The sequence below is a fragment of the Sphaeramia orbicularis genome, chromosome 12, assembly GCF_902148855.1.
Source record: "Sphaeramia orbicularis chromosome 12, fSphaOr1.1, whole genome shotgun sequence".
Lineage (NCBI taxonomy): Eukaryota > Metazoa > Chordata > Actinopteri > Kurtiformes > Apogonidae > Sphaeramia > Sphaeramia orbicularis.
In genome coordinates, this window is record NC_043968.1 from 3987001 (window position 1) to 4004587 (window position 17587).

The 17587-nt window shown below is 40.5% G+C and overlaps 1 protein-coding gene across 1 annotated transcript in view; it reads left to right on the plus strand.

The window, feature by feature from the left end:
* mapk10 (mitogen-activated protein kinase 10) overlaps positions 1–12520 on the plus strand; it is a 94734-nt gene extending 82214 nt beyond the window's left edge. Inside the window, 4 exon segments of the mRNA XM_030148615.1 lie at positions 667–730; positions 5574–5608; positions 5610–5652; positions 12271–12520. Coding sequence (XP_030004475.1) covers positions 667–730; positions 5574–5608; positions 5610–5652; positions 12271–12413 — 285 coding nt within the window. The 3' untranslated portion in view covers positions 12414–12520.
* The last annotated feature ends 5067 nt before the right edge of the window (positions 12521–17587 follow it).

Sequence of the window (17587 nt, forward strand, 5' to 3'; positions counted from 1 at the left end):
AAACACTGGCCTGCTTTGACACACACACTGGAAGCTCCACAGTCTGCTGACATACAGCTGTTTTTTCATGTCCTGCCTTTTTTCCTGCTACATGCCTCTGTTAGTTTGGAACCACTTTGAGTTTGCACAAACTGATGCATCATGTTTGGATTCTAGACTTCTGCTAAATATAAGGGTCTGCTGTATGTGAGACAGAGTGGAATTTCATCTGATAGTAATAACTGTCTCTGCCTGTCTGTCTGTCTGTCTGTGTGTCTGTGTGTCTGTCTGTCTGTGTGTGTGTCTGTGTGTCTGTCTGTCTGTCTGTGTGTGTGTCTGTGTGTCTGTCTGTCTGTCTGTGTGTCTGTGTGTGTGTCTGTGTGTGTGTCTGTGTGTGTGTCTGTGTGTCTGTGTGTCTGTGTGTGTGTCTGTCTGTCTGTCTGTGTGTGTGTCTGTGTGTCTGTCTGTCTGTCTGTGTGTGTGTCTGTGTGTCTGTCTGTCCTTCTGTCTGTGTGTCTGTCCTTCTGTCTGTGTGTCTGTCTGTCTGTGTGTCTGTCCTTCTGTCTGTCTGTCCTTCTGTCTGTCTGTCTGTGTGTCTGTCTGTCCTTCTGTCTGTCTGTGTGTCTGTCTGTCTGTCCTTCTGTCTGTGTGTCTGTCTGTCTGTCCTTCTGTCTGTCTGTCCTTCAGCCTCCACCTCAGATCTACGACAAACAGCTGGATGAGAGAGAACACTCCATTGATGAATGGAAAGGTGAGACTTCCTGCTTCATCTGACAGATGAGTGTGAACAGCACGTCCTCAGCAGAAACATGGGACATCTGGGGCAGAATTTATGGAATTTATGTGTTGTAAATACAGGGCTGTCAAACATCCAGCCCGCGGACCAAAAAAGGGCCGCCAAAGGGTCCAATCTGGCCCGCTGGATGAAAATGTGAAATGCAAAAATTACACTGAGTTTAGGATAGACAGATTAGATACTGAGTTTAGGATAGACAGATTAGATACTGAGATTAGGATAGACAGATTAGATACTGAGTTTAGGATAGACAGATTAGATACTGAGATTAGGATAGACAGATTAGATACTGAGATTAGGATAGACAGATTAGATACTGAGATTAGGATAGACAGATTAGATACTGAGATTAGGATAGACAGATTAGATACTGAGTTTAGGATAGACAGATTAGATACTGAGATTAGGATAGACAGATTAGATACTGAGATTAGGATAGACAGATTAGATACTGAGTTTAGGATAGACAGATTAGATACTGAGTTTAGGATAGACAGATTAGATACTGAGTTTAGGATAGACAGATTAGATACTGAGATTAGGATAGACAGATTAGATACTGAGATTAGGATAGACAGATTAGATACTGAGTTTAGGATAGACAGATTAGATACTGAGTTTAGGATAGACAGATTAGATACTGAGATTAGGATAGACAGATTAGATACTGAGTTTAGGATAGACAGATTAGATACTGAGATTAGGATAGACAGATTAGATACTGAGTTTAGGATAGACAGATTAGATACTGAGATTAGGATAGACATATTAGATACTGAGATTAGGATAGACAGATTAGATACTGAGATTAGGATAGACAGATTAGATACTGAGTTTAGGATAGACAGATTAGATACTGAGATTAGGATAGACAGATTAGATACTGAGATTAGGATAGACAGATTAGATACTGAGTTTAGGATAGACAGATTAGATACTGAGTTTAGGATAGACAGATAGATACTGAGTTTAGGATAGACAGATTAGATACTGAGATTAAGATAGACAGATTAGATACTGAGATTAGGATAGACAGATTAGATACTGAGATTAGGATAGACAGATTAGATACTGAGTTTAGGATAGACAGATTAGATACTGAGATTAGGATAGACAGATTAGATACTGAGATTAGGATAGACAGATTAGATACTGAGATTAGGATAGACAGATTAGATACTGAGTTTAGGATAGACAGATTAGATACTGAGTTTAGGATAGACAGATTAGATACTGAGATTAGGATAGACAGATTAGATACTGAGATTAAGATAGACAGATTAGATACTGAGATTAGGATAGACAGATTAGATACTGAGATTAGGATAGACAGATTAGATACTGAGTTTAGGATAGACAGATTAGATACTGAGATTAGGAATCTCTTTTACAAGGCAGACCTGGCCCAGGTAGCAGCCATACAGAGTCCAAACTACAGAAAACACACACATGAGACACAACCAACACCAAAACACAACAACAACCATTCAAGCAGGCCCACACGGTGCTGCAGCGGTCAGACCTGGTGCCTCAGACAGAAGGTCCTGGGTTCAATGGGCTTATGCTCCGCCCCACCACTTCCTGAGCTCAAGGCAGCTCCTTTACCTCCTGTTTTTCATTATTGGACACACTGGTTAATCCAGGTGTGAATGACCACAGCAGTCCCAACAAGAAGCAGCAGACACACCTGGATTAACCAGTGAGTCCAGGAATGAGAAACAGGAAGTAAAGGAGCTGCCTTCAGTTCAGGAAGTAGTGGGGCGGAGCATAGAGCCCATTCCAACAGCAGTCCACAGGGATGGGACCTTTAGTCCATGGGGTGGGGCCTTTAGTTCACAGCGGTGGGTCCTTTAGTCCATTGGGGTGGGTCCTTTAGTCCATGGGGGTGGGACCTTTAGTCCATAGGGTGGGACCTTTAGTCCACGGGGTGGGACCTTTAGTCCATAGGGTGGGACCTTTAGTCCATGGGGGTGGGGCCTTTAGTCCATAGGGTGGGACCTTTAGTCCATGGGGGTGGGGCCTTTAGTCCATAGGGTGGGACCTTTAGTCCATGAGGTGGGACCTTTAGTCCATGGGATGGGACCTTTAGTCCATAGGGTGGGACCTTTAGTCCATGAGGTGGGACCTTTAGTCCATGGGATGGGACCTTTAGTCCATAGGGTGGGACCTTTAGTCCATGAGGTGGGACCTTTAGTCCATGGGGGTGGGGCCTTTAGTCCATAGGGTGGGACCTTTAGTCCATGAGGTGGGACCTTTAGTCCATGGGATGGGACCTTTAGTCCATGAGGTGGGACCTTTAGTCCATGGGATGGGACCTTTAGTCCATAGGGTGGGACCTTTAGTCCATGAGGTGGGACCTTTAGTCCATAGGGTGGGATCTTTAGTCCATAGGGTGGGACCTTTAGTCCATGGGGGTGGGACCTTTAGTCCATAGGGTGGGACCTTTAGTCCATGGGGGTGGGACCTTTAGTCCATGAGGTGGGACCTTTAGTCCATGGGATGGGACCTTTAGTCCATAGGGTGGGACCTTTAGTCCATAGGGTGGGACCTTTAGTCCATGAGGTGGGACCTTTAGTCCATAGGGTGGGACCTTTAGTCCATGGGGGTGGGACCTTTAGTCCATGGGGGTGGGACCTTTAGTCCATAGGGTGGGACCTTTAGTCCATGGGGGTGGGACCTTTAGTCCATAGGGTGGGACCTTTAGTCCATGGGGTGGGACCTTTAGTCCACGGGGTGGGACCTTTCTGTGTCTGCATGGGTTCTCTCTGGTCGTCTGGCTCCTCCCACCATCCAAACACATGCTCTGATAGGTTCATCTAAATCCCCCATAGGTGTGACTGTGACAGTGTGTTTGTCTCTATATGTTCAGTCTGCGATGAACTGGTCACATGTCCAGCATGAACCGCGCCTTCGCCCATAAGGGGCTGGGATAGGCTCCGCCCCTGTGACCCTAGTGAGGATAAAGCAGGTTCAGAAAATGAATGAATGAATGAACTATTCAACCACAATGGCACCAACAGTGGCGTTCCTCCTTCACTGCCTTCTCCATGATACTTTTAAAATCATTAATAGAAATGAATGTGTGTCGTTTGACAGTTTTTTGAAGATGGTGCACGGTAGGAAAATGCTGTTTTTCCAAAGTCTGTCAGAAGTCGAGGAACAGTCCAAAACAACCACCTGGAGGAACGTAAATGAAAACTACTAGACATCTGGTAACTCAGACAAATACTGCGTCTGAGTCAAACCCATTCTTTTGTTAATTCTCAAATTTCACATCGTGATCCAAGACTGTATCTGCCAGCCAGTATTTTTGACTGGATTTTTCTTTATCAGTGACTCACACGTGGTAAAATTTCACAACTTTTCTTCTGGAAGCATTTTACTCGTAGACAAGTGTTATTTACATGTATTGACAGGATTAATGGATCAACAGGTATGAAACAGAGAAATCTGATGTTTACATTTATGTGTCGCCTGAAACATTCAGAAAATACTGTAATTTTATTGCTGACAATTCTTGCATATAGTTCTGTGTGCTACACATCTGTGTTCTGGAAAAACTGGTACCACTGCCTCTGGAAAGTATAGAGGTTCTATTGTGTTTTTATTGTGTTTGTATTTATCTGTTTGTAATACTACAATAATACTAGCAAATATCAGTTTGCTTTTTAATGTGGACCATGAGTCTGTAACAAAGCCTATCTATCTATCTATCTATCTATCTATCTATCTATCTATCTATCTATCTATCTATCTATCTATCTATCTATCTATCTATCTATCTATCTATCGTTCTGTCGTTCTATCGTTCTATCGTTCTTTCTACATTGAACAAAAATATAAATGCACCACTTTTGTTTTTGCTCCCATTTTTCATGAGCTGAACTGAAAGATCTAAAACTTTTTCTATGTACACAAAAGGCCTATTTCTCTCAAATATTGTTCACAAATCTGTCTTAATTTATGTTAGTGAACACTTCTTCTTTGCTGAGATAATCCATCCACCTCACAGGTGTGGCAGATCCAGATGCTGATTAGACAACAGGATTATTGCACAGGTGTGACTTAGGCTGGCCACAATAAAAGGCCACTCTAAAATGTGCACTTTTACTGTATTGGGTGGTCCAGGGGGTCAGAAAACCAGTCAGTATTTGGTGTGACCACCATTTTCCTCACACAGTCTTCTTCATGAATTCTCTGAAACAGCTTTGGAGATGGCTTATGGTAGAGAAATGAACATTCAATTCACAGGCAGAAGCTCTGGTGGAGATTCCTGAAGTCAGCATGACCAGTGCATATTCCCTCCAAACTTGTGACATCTGTGGTATTGTGCTGTGTGATAAAACTGCATATTTTGGAGTGGCCTTTTATTGTGGCCAGCCTAAGGCACACCTGTGCAAAAATCCTGCTGTCTAATCAGCATCTTGATCTGCCACACCTGTGAGGTGGATGGATTATCTCAGCAAAGAACAAGTGTTCACTAACACAAATTTAGACAGATTTGTGAACAATATTTGAGAGAAATAAACCTTGTGTGTACACAGAAAAAGTTTTAGATCTTTGAGTTCAGCTCATGAAAAATGGGAGCAAAAACAAAAGTGGTGCGTTTATATTTTTGTTGAGTGTATCTAAACTGTTTAGATAGATGTGTAGATGGTTTTGTTCGTCAGTGTCTGTTTGGGTCTTTATGGGTGAATGTTTATAAAATAATGAGTCAATTTCAGACAGATTATCTTGGACGGTCAGATGGATAAATGACTGTTTTTCATCTCTCTTTTCCTGCTTTGATCTTTTTCAGAATTAATCTATAAAGAGGTGATGAACTTTGAGGAGGAGAACGAAGAATGGCGTAGTGAAGGGACAGCCTTCACCTTCAGGTACTCTCAGTGCATAACCCTAATCGCTCTGTAAGTGAATTTACTATAACCTTACTGGAGTTCCTTCCCCTTGTAAATAGACAAACCCATTGTGCTGTTGACCATGTGTCTCCGTCTCCTGCATCTGCTTTTTTTATACTGTTGTTGTAAATGTCGTCTTTTTGTGCCCAGTGAATGTTTGACTGCACTGTGGTATATGTTAATGCTAAACCTCTGATTACAATATGATAAGTAACATGTTTGTGTACTTTTATGTGTATATGTACGAGCATATCGTGGCCTAAGGCAGGGGTGTCAAACATAAGACCTGTGGGCCAAAACCGGCCCGCTAATGGTTCCAATCTGGCCCGTGGGATGAAGATATGAAATGTAAAAATTACACTGAACATATTAACAATCACCAAAAGGATCAGTAAAACACTATCATAACAACCTAGAAATAATGACCACTCCAAAATAGTCTTTGTTTTAGTGTAAAAAAGTAAAAATCACATCTTTGTTTTAAACATCTAAGTATCCTATCACAAAAAATGTGCAATTTTATCAATATTCTGCCTTTTCCTAAACGTTTTGTGTATTTGTAGATTTACTGTGATCTGTAAGTTGTAATACACATGTGTAAATGAGAAACTGAGGCAGAATACTGTTAAAATTGCACTTATTTTTCTTATAATTTTCTTATTATTAACAAGGTTATTATTGTTAACGGAAACTAACAAAATGACGAAAACTAGAATTGAAAAACATTTTCGTTAACTGAAATAAAAAAGAACTATAATTAAAAGAAAAAACATAACTAACTGAAACTGTATTGTGTGTTTACAAAACTAACTAAAACAGATAAAAATTATGGATAAAATTCCCTTCGTTTTCATCTTTGTCAATGTCGGACTGATAGTAAATGGATTTCTTTGTCTCTCTCAGTTTTCTGTGCTGTCTCCATACGACACTTTTTGCTCCGTCACTTGTGTTCACTTGTGGTTTCCAGTCGTCTTCTGGTCCCCACTCTACCTGGAAACATGGAGACTAAAGCAGCAGAGTCCTGTCTGGGATTGATTTGAATAGGAGCACAGAGAAGAAGAGAAAAGAGACCACTGAACTACAACTGAACTACAACTGAACTACAACTGAACTACAGCTGAACTACAACTAAAACTAAACTACAACTAAACTAAAACTAAGCATTTAGAAAAAAAAAGAAAACTCATATAAACTATCAAACCTGCTCTAAAAACGAATTAAAACGAACTGAATTAGAGAAAAAAAAAGTCAAAACGAAATAAAACTGAACTATAATGAAAAATCCAAAACTATTAGAACCTTGGTAATTAATTAATTATAATTATCTTTCTAATAATTTTTCTTATGTTGGCTGATGTGCCCTTGAGCAAGGCACTCAACCCGCCCATCTGCTCCCCGGGTGCCTGCTATAGCTGCTCCTGGTTTGCAGTGTATGTTGTGTTCCTGCATGTTCTAGAAATGGGTTAAAAGCAGAGTTTGAATTTCAGTGTGTGGTAAAAAAAAAAAAAAAAAGTACTATATACTGACAATAAAGGATCTGAGTTATATTTTGAGGTCGCTTTTAAAGGATAATTTGTAGATATAAACATTTTCATCATGTGATTTTGCTTTTTTCCACTCTAAAACAGAGACAACGTTTCTGTTGTTATTACTTGACCGTAGATCATACTGGGCTGAATGTGGCCCCTGAGCTGACATGAGTTCGACACCCCTGGCTTAAGGTTTGGTTCACTGGGGTCCATCAGAGGAAAGGTGCAGTTCTGCAGGTTGTCCACAGTGTGGCAGTATAGAGACATGTTCCAATGGAGCTCCATGACCGGGCTCTACCACCTCCACTATCATCAAACATGGAAAGGGAAGCATTTATCATTCTAAAATAATAAAAGACAAAAAAACAATAAAAATGAACTAAATTGTGAGTCAAATATTGCAGAGACAGCAGCATCTAAGACCACAGATCAGACTCACACTCAGCTTTAGTGTCATTCAATCAATAGTACATGATAGAACAGAATATAGTTACCCAGGTCTAGGTGTTTGTAGAAAACATAAAGCATAAAATATACAATAAATATATAAAAGCTAAATGTAAGTCAGTCTGCATCCAACATGTGCCAAAGATGAGTTCATGGATTTAACTGAACCCAATAAGCGACGACAGTTCTGTAAATTCTCTTGCGTGTTCAGTCTTTTTTCGCTGCCCACTAGTAATTAAGCAGATGGAGCTGATGGCCTGGTGTGGTGTGGATGCTGAGTGGAGCAGACGCAGCGCAGGAGCTCCAGACGGACCACAGTGGTTTAGTGCAGCAGTAAAGACAGGAGCTGAGGACACATGATGGTCCAGGATGGTCCACATGATGGTCCACAGCTGAGGACACATGATGGTCCACATGATGGTCCATGATGGTTCACATGATGGTCCACAGCTGAGGACACATGATGGTCCAGATCTGAGGACACATGATGGTCCAGGATGGTCCACATGATGGTCCACAGCTGAGGACACATGATGGTCCACATGATGGTCCATGATGGTTCACATGATGGTCCACAGCTGAGGACACATGATGGTCCAGATCTGAGGACACATGATGGTCCAGGATGGTCCACATGATGGTCCTGTCAGGAAGAAACTTTAGCATCAACACAACTGGACCTTTTGGATCGCAGTCATCTACATCAGTTCATTTAGAGTAGAATAGACTACAATACAATACAATACAATACAATACAATACAATACAATACAACTTGATAGAATAGAATAGAATAGAATAGAATAGAATAGAATAGAATAGAATAGATCTTTATTTTCACTATTACAGGAACAATGATAATCACTTTAGCTGCTCTGTTTTTTTGGGGGGGTTTTTTTTGGGGGGGGGGGGGCAGATTTAATTCATCCAACTGTGAATTCAGTTGAGACTGAACTAAGCGAACTGTCTAGTACAGATATAAGGATAAATACAGGCAGAACGGGATATGTGTAAGGTTAGGTGCATGGTTGTGAATGTACACCTCATATATACAGTATATATAAAAGTAAATGTTTAGCATTTGAACTGTTTACATTGGCATCATTTACTCTGAGCATTTAGAGTACCATCCACTTTGTCTTCATTGATTGAGTCTTTCTAATTAATTCATAATGTAATGCAACCATATGCAGGCTGGAGTTGTACAGTTACTATACACCTCCTGCACGGTGACTTTTGGATGTCATTTAATTAAACCTATAAATACAAAAACTGACGGAACTGAAGCAGCCATTCATCCTGTTTTGTTAGCCAAAGTGCTCACCACTCTCCATTAAGCAATTAGCTCCCACAGGACCAGACACAAAGCGCTGATTTATGATTGGCCTGCGTCACCGCACATGTGCATTAGACTACTTGGACTGGGAAAAGCGGTGGTTTCCTGCAGTACTGGCAAAGCAGCCCTATCTGCTCTTATCTAATGAAGTGCTGTTTTCAGCTCCTCTGTCTAAGCCTGTAATGAAAGCATGGATTGAACGTAACTAGACTGTTCGTAGCGTGTGCAGCCATTGTTCACTTTAACCCATAAAGACCCAAACATCTGCCGTCAACCAAAAGCATCTACAGATCTGAACTGTTTAATACCTGCTGATCCACTAATTCTACCAATACATGTCAATAACTGCTGTCAAATACAGTTCTTCATCTTTTCATGGTCATCAGATATGACCCATTTGGATGTTCAGAGGCTCCGTAGTTACCATGGAAACGCTGTCATCTTTTACAATATTGATTCACAGTGGATGAACACACTGGGTTTATGTTCAATTAATGACAGATTTGACTGAAAATGTCACTTTTTCTTCATTTTTTTCTGTTTCTGATTTAATAACCTTTGAATTTACTCTGAGCTTTAATGAACATCAACATAATCAACAGATTAAATATAGGAAAATACCTCATTTACACAAAAAACCCCACTAAATACAGAGGATAATATTATAAAAAATAGGGCTGTGTACTGGAAAGAAACTGGCGATACGATATAAATCATAATACTAGGATTACGATACGATATATCACGATATATCATGATACTGTTAAAAAGGCAATTTTTTGTTTGTTTCTTTTTTTTAAATGATTATTTCCTTGAAGAATTAAATTCCAGCAGAAATCTGCACAAATACTAAACACATTTGTATTTGATCCCAACAGGATCTAATGTTCTATCACCAAATGTTCCAACTGTGTTCAAACTGAAATTCTGTTTTCCAGACATTCCAGTTTAAGTGCGATACCAACAAAGGAACTAACATTATTTAATAAGAGTGTTAAATAATAATAAATAAAATATAAACAAAAAGAAAAAAAAACAAAAATAAACCTCCACAATATCTGCATTTGAAAAAATACTTAAAAATATTGATACAGTACTTTTTATACAGTGTTGTGAAATGAAATATCACGATATATTGCAGAACTGATATCTTCTTACACTCCCAATTATAAATGGTGATAAATCACTTAAAGGTTAAATAGAGAGAAAAATTAATTTTGGAACTGACACTAAAGTAGCACTGGGTCTTTATAGGTTAAAAGAGACAAACATCCAAATCTTTATTGACATGGTTCCTGTCAAATTTTAAACACGTGGACTTTGATTCAAGAATGGAAATTCTACTCTGAACCAGCCTTTATACCTAGGTATAGTGATCACTTAGCTGTGTGCGCATGCATGTTTGTTTGTTTGTCTGTCTGTCTGTCTGTCTGTGTGCAAGATAACTCAAAAAGTTATGGACGGATTTTCATGAAATTTTCAGGAAATGTTGATACTGGCACAAAGAAGAAGTGGTTAAATTTTGGTGGTGATCGGGGGAGGACACTGATCTGTCTGCGCTCTCTGAGTGCTTTTCTTGTTTAATTGAATGTACTTGCACTAGACTCACAGCACCACAGCTGATGCTGTTGTAAATGTCACAAATACATTCATACCAACCCTGTTCTGGTCTACAGTAATGACATTAACCCATAAAGACCCAGGGCTACTTTTGGGGCAGTTCGCAAATGAATTTTCCTCCACAGTTACCCTCTCTTATGTGGTTATCACTGTTTATTGTAATATTATCCTCTTTATTTTGCATTTCTTCAGTAAAAAACAGGTATTTTTCTATATTTAATTTGCTGATCATGTATGTGTTCATAAAAGCTCAGAATGAATTCAAGGGTTATTATATCAGAAACAGAAAGAAGTGACTTTTGCAGTCAAATCTGTCATTAATTGAACATAAACCCAGTGTGTCCATCCACTGTCATTGATCCAACTCCATGGGTTTGACTGGAGAATCAATGTTGGAGAAGATGACGGTGTTTCCATGGTAACTTCGGAGCCTCTGAACGTCCAAATATGGTCATATCTGATGACCATGAAAAGATGACAAACTGCATTTTACACCAATTATTGACATGGATTGATAGGATTAGCAGATCAACAGGTATTTAACAGTTTAGATCAGTGGATGGTTTAGGTTAAAGGTGGATGTTTGGATATTAATGGGTTAAATAAAATAACTAATAGGAGAAAATTGTGTGCAGGGAATTGGCAAATAGCTTCACGCTGGCGTGGAAATGATTGAGATCCTTATTGATCGCTGAAACACTGCAGCCTTTCTCACTCTGTCTATGAAACCCAGTGGGACTAAACATTAACTGCCTCTGTCTCATTCTAGAACAGGGTTCTCAAACATGCATCCTGGGGCCAAATGCGTCCCCCCAAAGGTTCCAGTCCCACCCCTGGGATGAATTTCCAAAGTGTCTAAATTCCACAGTCCAGGCTGTGGAACTCATTTTAGTGTGGGTTCCACATCCAGACCAATCTGATCTACAGTCCAATAAGAACAGCAGAAGAACCCACACAGAAGAACCACTGCAGATTTACTACTGGGTTTGATGAGAAAATAATATGACATTATGTCTGTAAATAATGACAACTGCAAATGTTTGTCTTTGTTTTAGTGCAAAAAATCACATTAAATTGTGAAACTCTTTCCATTTCCAAACTCTCCTGTACCAATAAAATGTGTCCAACCTGAAATGTCTGTATTAAATTCAGTCCAGTTTGAACTCTTTTCTTCCTGTTCCTCAGTGTTTAGTGTCTTTGGAGATCTGATCCAGAATGCACATGGACTAATGAGAAGTGGAGGAAGAAGACTGAGAAAATTACACTGATTTTTATGAAGAAATTTCAGTTTTTTCAGGTTATTCACATCTTTTTTGTTTGGATAGTTTATAAAACCAAGTATTTTCATAATTTAATGGGGGGTTTTTGCACTAAAACAAAATCTGCAGTTGTCATTATTTATAGGTTATTATTGTATTATGTTACTGGTTGGGTCCACTGCAGATCAAATGGGACTGAATGTGGAACCTGAAAGAACAGGAGTTTGAGAGCCCTGTTCTAGACGCACCGTGACTGTGACATTGTTGACGTCTTTCAGCTAATATTTCCCCCCACTGTGCAGTTTTCCAAATAGATGTCCTTCCTGCCTGTATTTCTGCTGCTGCTTTCACTCTTTTGACTCTTTTTACGTTGTAACCTCCTGCTGCTGTTTATTCCCGTAGCACAGGTGCAGCCGTGAACAGCAGCGAGAGCCTCCCTCCTTCCTCCTCCATCAACGACATCTCCTCCATGTCCACCGACCAGACCCTGGCCTCAGACACTGACAGCAGCCTGGAGACCTCTGCAGGACCCCTTGGGTGTTGCAGGTGACTAGCCGCCTGCCTGCGCAACCCTATGTTCTTCCGAAGGTGAAGAACCAAGAACGACCGAGCGAACGTACTTAAAAAAAAAAAAAAAAAAGGAAAAAAAAGAGAAAAGATCAAAATCGATATGTTAAAATTAAAAAAAATGTAAGTTATGGAAACACACCGAATCTGAAATGATGAAATCAAAAAGCCTGTGCATTGTCATTCAAAACAGCAGTGGTATTTAAGCTGAAATAATTGAGCTGACATATATGTTAATGATCCTCTAGTTGCTTTGCTTCTATTACCCCACGTATCCTGTATATGGCATCCCAACAAAAACGACCAAATGCTTGGACTTGCATCTCCTGTAAAGTGCGTATTGGCTGGCTGCTGGTCTCCCAACTCCTTACAAAAGCATTTAAGCTCCAATCATTGTGGCAAGGTGGGCGGCCATTTTGCAAGGGATGGGAATCGAGAAGTGGTTCTTTTTGAGAACCGGATCCCAGTAGCTCGATTCCTTGGAATCGTTTGCCTGTCTGCTTATTGATTCTGCTTCTTGATTCTGCTTATTGATTCTGCTTAACGATTCTGCCTTCGTTGTGTATACGCAATGACGTCACGTGTACGCTGCATGGTTTTGGTCAGAACGTAGACAACATGGAGTTAAGGCAGAAACGGACTAAACAGACCATACCAGGTCCACACAGACCACACCAGGTCCACACCAGGTCCACACAGACCACACCAGGTCCACACAGACCACACCAGGTCCACACCAGGTCCACACAGACCACACCAGGTCTACACAGACCACACCAGGTCCAGACAGACCACACCAGGTCCACACAGACCACATCAGGTCCACACAGACCACACCAGGTCCACACAGACCCCACCAGGTCCAGACAGACCACACCAGGTCCAGACAGACCACACCAGGTCCACACAGACCACACCAGGTCCAGACAGACCACACCAGGTCCACACAGACCACACCAGGTCCACACAGACCACATCAGGTCCACACAGACCACACCAGGTCCAGACAGACCACACCAGGTCCACACAGACCACACCAGGTCCAGACAGACCACACCAGGTCCACACCAGGTCCACACCAGGTCCACACAGACCACACCAGGTCCAGTTGAACTCTGTCAAAGCTTCCATTTCTTCTAAAGGTGGAATCCCTCCAGTCTGCTCAAACATTCGTCCACATGGGATTCATCTGATTCTCTACTCAGCGGTGCTTGTGAATCTAGTGTCAGAGTGAACACCAGGCCATCATCTGGGCCCAGTTCTGGTTCTGGTGTGGACAATAACCGTTGTACCCTCAAATACAAGTGTCTGAAGGTAGGGGAAAGGAAATGAGGAGCACAACAACAGGAGATGAGCAGAGTGGAACCGGTTCCACGTAGTGGAAATGAGGAAATAGAGGAATTAGTAAAGAGTCTGGAGTTTCACTGTCACTGTACCCCCCCCCCCCACCACCACCACCAACCAGGCCCAGTGTCATCTGTTCTTATTCTTAGTTCATACTGTATAAGTTCTATTTTCTGTGCAGATGGAAATATAACAGACAGTTAGTGCAAACACACCTGTTTGAACTCTTTTATTCCCTCAGCCAATGAGAATCGATAAGAGAATCAATAAGGAATCAGATCAATAAGTAAAACTGATAATGGAATCGGAAACGTTAAATTCTTATCGATTCCCATCCCTACATTTTGCTCACAACTATTGTACAATAGAAATGTCATTCTCCTCTTCTTCCCTCCTCCTGAACCAGTCCTTATATAATGACACTGCTGTATTTTAACCTCTAGGCTTTGTCTTAGGCACCCTTACCCCACCCACTCCACATAGCCCCCCCCCCCCCGATGATGTAAGGTTGCCTGATTTGTGTGTTTTTATGTGGTTATTCTGCAGGGATTTGTAGTCGCTCGCACACACGGAGCAGCCCCCCCCCACCCCCGTGCTGCTTGTAAATAGTGTAATTCTGTACAGCTGAAGTGCACACAGAGTGGGACTGACGGCCAGTACACTGGGAGTTTTTTGGGTTTTTTCTTTACTTTAATGGGGTTTTTTTTATTTGTCTGTTTGTTTTTCTGACTAGCGCACCTTGCCACATCACCGCTTTCCACCTAAGTTGCCCCCCCCCGCCTATTGCTGTAGTCCTGCATGATTAGATTTTAAAACAATGCTAATCTCACTGTATGCTAAAACAAGTCTGTATAGAGACTTCTGTTAATATACGATGTAAACTAACTCCAGATACATGATGGGGGTGTTCACAGAAGAAAGAGGAAGTGTGAGCGAGTGCGTGTGTGTAAATGTCAAAAGGCTGAGCTCAGGACTGAAAGGGTCAGTACGCAAAAATATGACAATGTTTTTATTTCTGTCATCAGATGTTGTTTCTGAGGACTTTGTGTGTATTGTCCCTTTTCTTCCCGCTGGCAGTGTGTGATGATGGTCCCTCCTTCACCCCCCCCCCCCCCCCCCCCCCCGGCTGACAGACCACAGCCCTGCATGTCATTGTATATCATGAACCCCTTTCATTGGCACAGGAGGTCGGGCCTGTTTGACAATAAGGAAACACTGGGTTTTTATTTGTGTGAACTCATGGAGGTTTTTGGTGATGATGCTCTGCAGGTTAAAGGTGGGCAGTGAGTGTTAGCCTCGTAGCGACGCTTGGTTTTGTTCTCAGTTTGACTCGTGTTTTCGCTGACTTAAAGGGAACTGCATATAGAGCCTACTTAACCATTGTGTCAAATACATGCAGATTTATTTATGATTTATTTATTTTTTTTGGAAGTAAACTGAATATGGCAAGTGCCTTTTTGGAAGGATGCAGTTTTTGAACAGAAATAAGCAGGTATAGAAATGTATTATTATTAGTAGTAGTAATTTTGTTCCTTAGCTTCTTCTTTTTCTATCTTAAACTCTCTTCACTGTCACCATGCTAGTAAAATTGATGGTTTAGCCCACAGGTGTCAAACATGCGTCCCGGGGGCCAAATCTGACCCGCCAAAGGGTCCAGTCTGGCCCACGGGATGAATTTGTGAAATTACACTGAAGATATTAACAATCAATGGTGTCAAAATCATTTTAATTCAGGTGCCACATACAGTCCATTTAGATTTCCAGTGGGTCAGAACCAGTAAAATATTATCAGAATAACCTAGAAATAATGACAACCCCACATTTTCTCTGTTTTTTTAGTGTAAAAAAGTAAAATTACATGAAAATATTTGTAAATGTGAATAACCTGAACAAATATGAACAAACGGAAATGTCTTAAGAGAAGTAAATGCAGTTTTACAGATATTCTGCCTGTTACTAAATGTTTTGTGCAATTGTAACGCATATGTGTAAATGATAAACTGATAAGCCGAGGCAGAATATTGTTAAAATTGCACTCGTTTTTCTTCAGACAATTCAAGTTGTTTGTGTTACTCAGATTTTTAAGGAAACTTTGTGGATGTAAACCTGCTCAGAATAGAATTACCTCCACCAAGGAGGTTATGTTTTTGGCAGCGTTTGTTTGTTTGTTTGTTAGCAACATAACTGAAAATGTTATGGAAGGATTTGGATGAAATTTTCAGGAAATGTTGATACTGGCACAAGGAACAAATGATTCCATTTTGGTGGTGATCAGGGCTGATCTGCTTTGGCAGGGGTCTGCGCTCTCTGTTCGCTTTTCCAGTTTTCCTTTTTTCACTGTTATTATTTGACTGGTTGGGTCCACTGCAGATCAAACTGGGCTGAATGTGGAACTGAACTAACATGAGTTTGACCCCCCTGGTTTAGCCTGATGATGGCAATCCATACACACTGTAGGATACACATTTTAGCTTGTGACTCCTAATTTCATAGTGTAATATCCAGGTGCTTGCCTCAGACTGCTTGGCTCAGTGCATATTCATCACTCATTCTAGTCTTAATCATAGACTGTATATAAGGATAGACAGAACAAAACCGTCTCCTCCCACTGTGTATGAATTAAAGACAGATCGCGGCTGTCACAGTCTGGTGCATAATTGGTCCTTACAGCTGTCTATCACCTATTCTTATATGTCAAATAAGTTACCTTAGAACAAACAGATCAGAAGATGTTGATTTTTAGCACAAAGTCCAAAATCTGTAATGGGAAAAAAGTATTGTCCATGTAATTGGAGTTTTCAATTTGAAATGCCAAAACATAACACGGTGTTGTACTGCAGCCTACCACAAGGGGGCGACGGAGACATTTTGGCTTTACATTTGAGTGTCCTCACTGTCCATCTCCATCTCCATTCTATGCTCTTTACTCACATGTGAAATGTTCCTTCTCTTACATTGTCCTTGTTTTGCTTTTCTAATACATTAGCTTTTCTTACAATAAAAACATGTCCTTGTTTTCCACTGTAATAATTCAGCTCTTACTGTGTAAACAAAACAGAAAATACAAGTCTGCATATGAAAACTGATGAGCGCTTTTACTGGGTTTTACTACATGCTAATAAGATATTTGACAGAATATTAAATATGCCGGTAAACTCCAGACATTCATACTGCCTGTTACTAGACCATATACATATGGCGGCCATTTTGCTTTGATGTTATACTAATAACTAGCACCTTTAAAACCTGAGTTTACAAAGTGCTTTGACAGACAAAGCAAAAGTGCACAACAGCAGAATAAAAACATAGAAAACAACACACCACAATAAGAGATGAGTGCTGCGAACATGAAATCATGACTAACTTCAAATGTATCACAGTGGAGACGGCAGAAACAACAGAACATGATGCTGTCAAATGCGAAATGAAGGAGTGGAATAAAACAACATCATGTATGTCAATATAAATGAAGAACCACAAGAGGGTAAAATTAAATATTCTACATTAAAAACATTAACAAGATTAAAAAGCTATGTCCAGTATAATGCTAGCAGAAGGATAATGTCATGCTGCAGTCTTCAGGTCATATGAATGCAAATAACTCATTAATAAATTGTCAGCGTTTCACTGCTTCCGTATTAATTTTAAACTGTGAAAACAAAAACAGTACATCTGGATGCATATCAGACCATATTTCTAAGAAAAACAATATCCTACTGAAGCCGTTAAGTGAAAGCTAATGCTAACAACAGCTAACACTCCCCTAGCTAACACTACTTTTCTTGCTGACATTATAGCAAGACAGATTTTTCA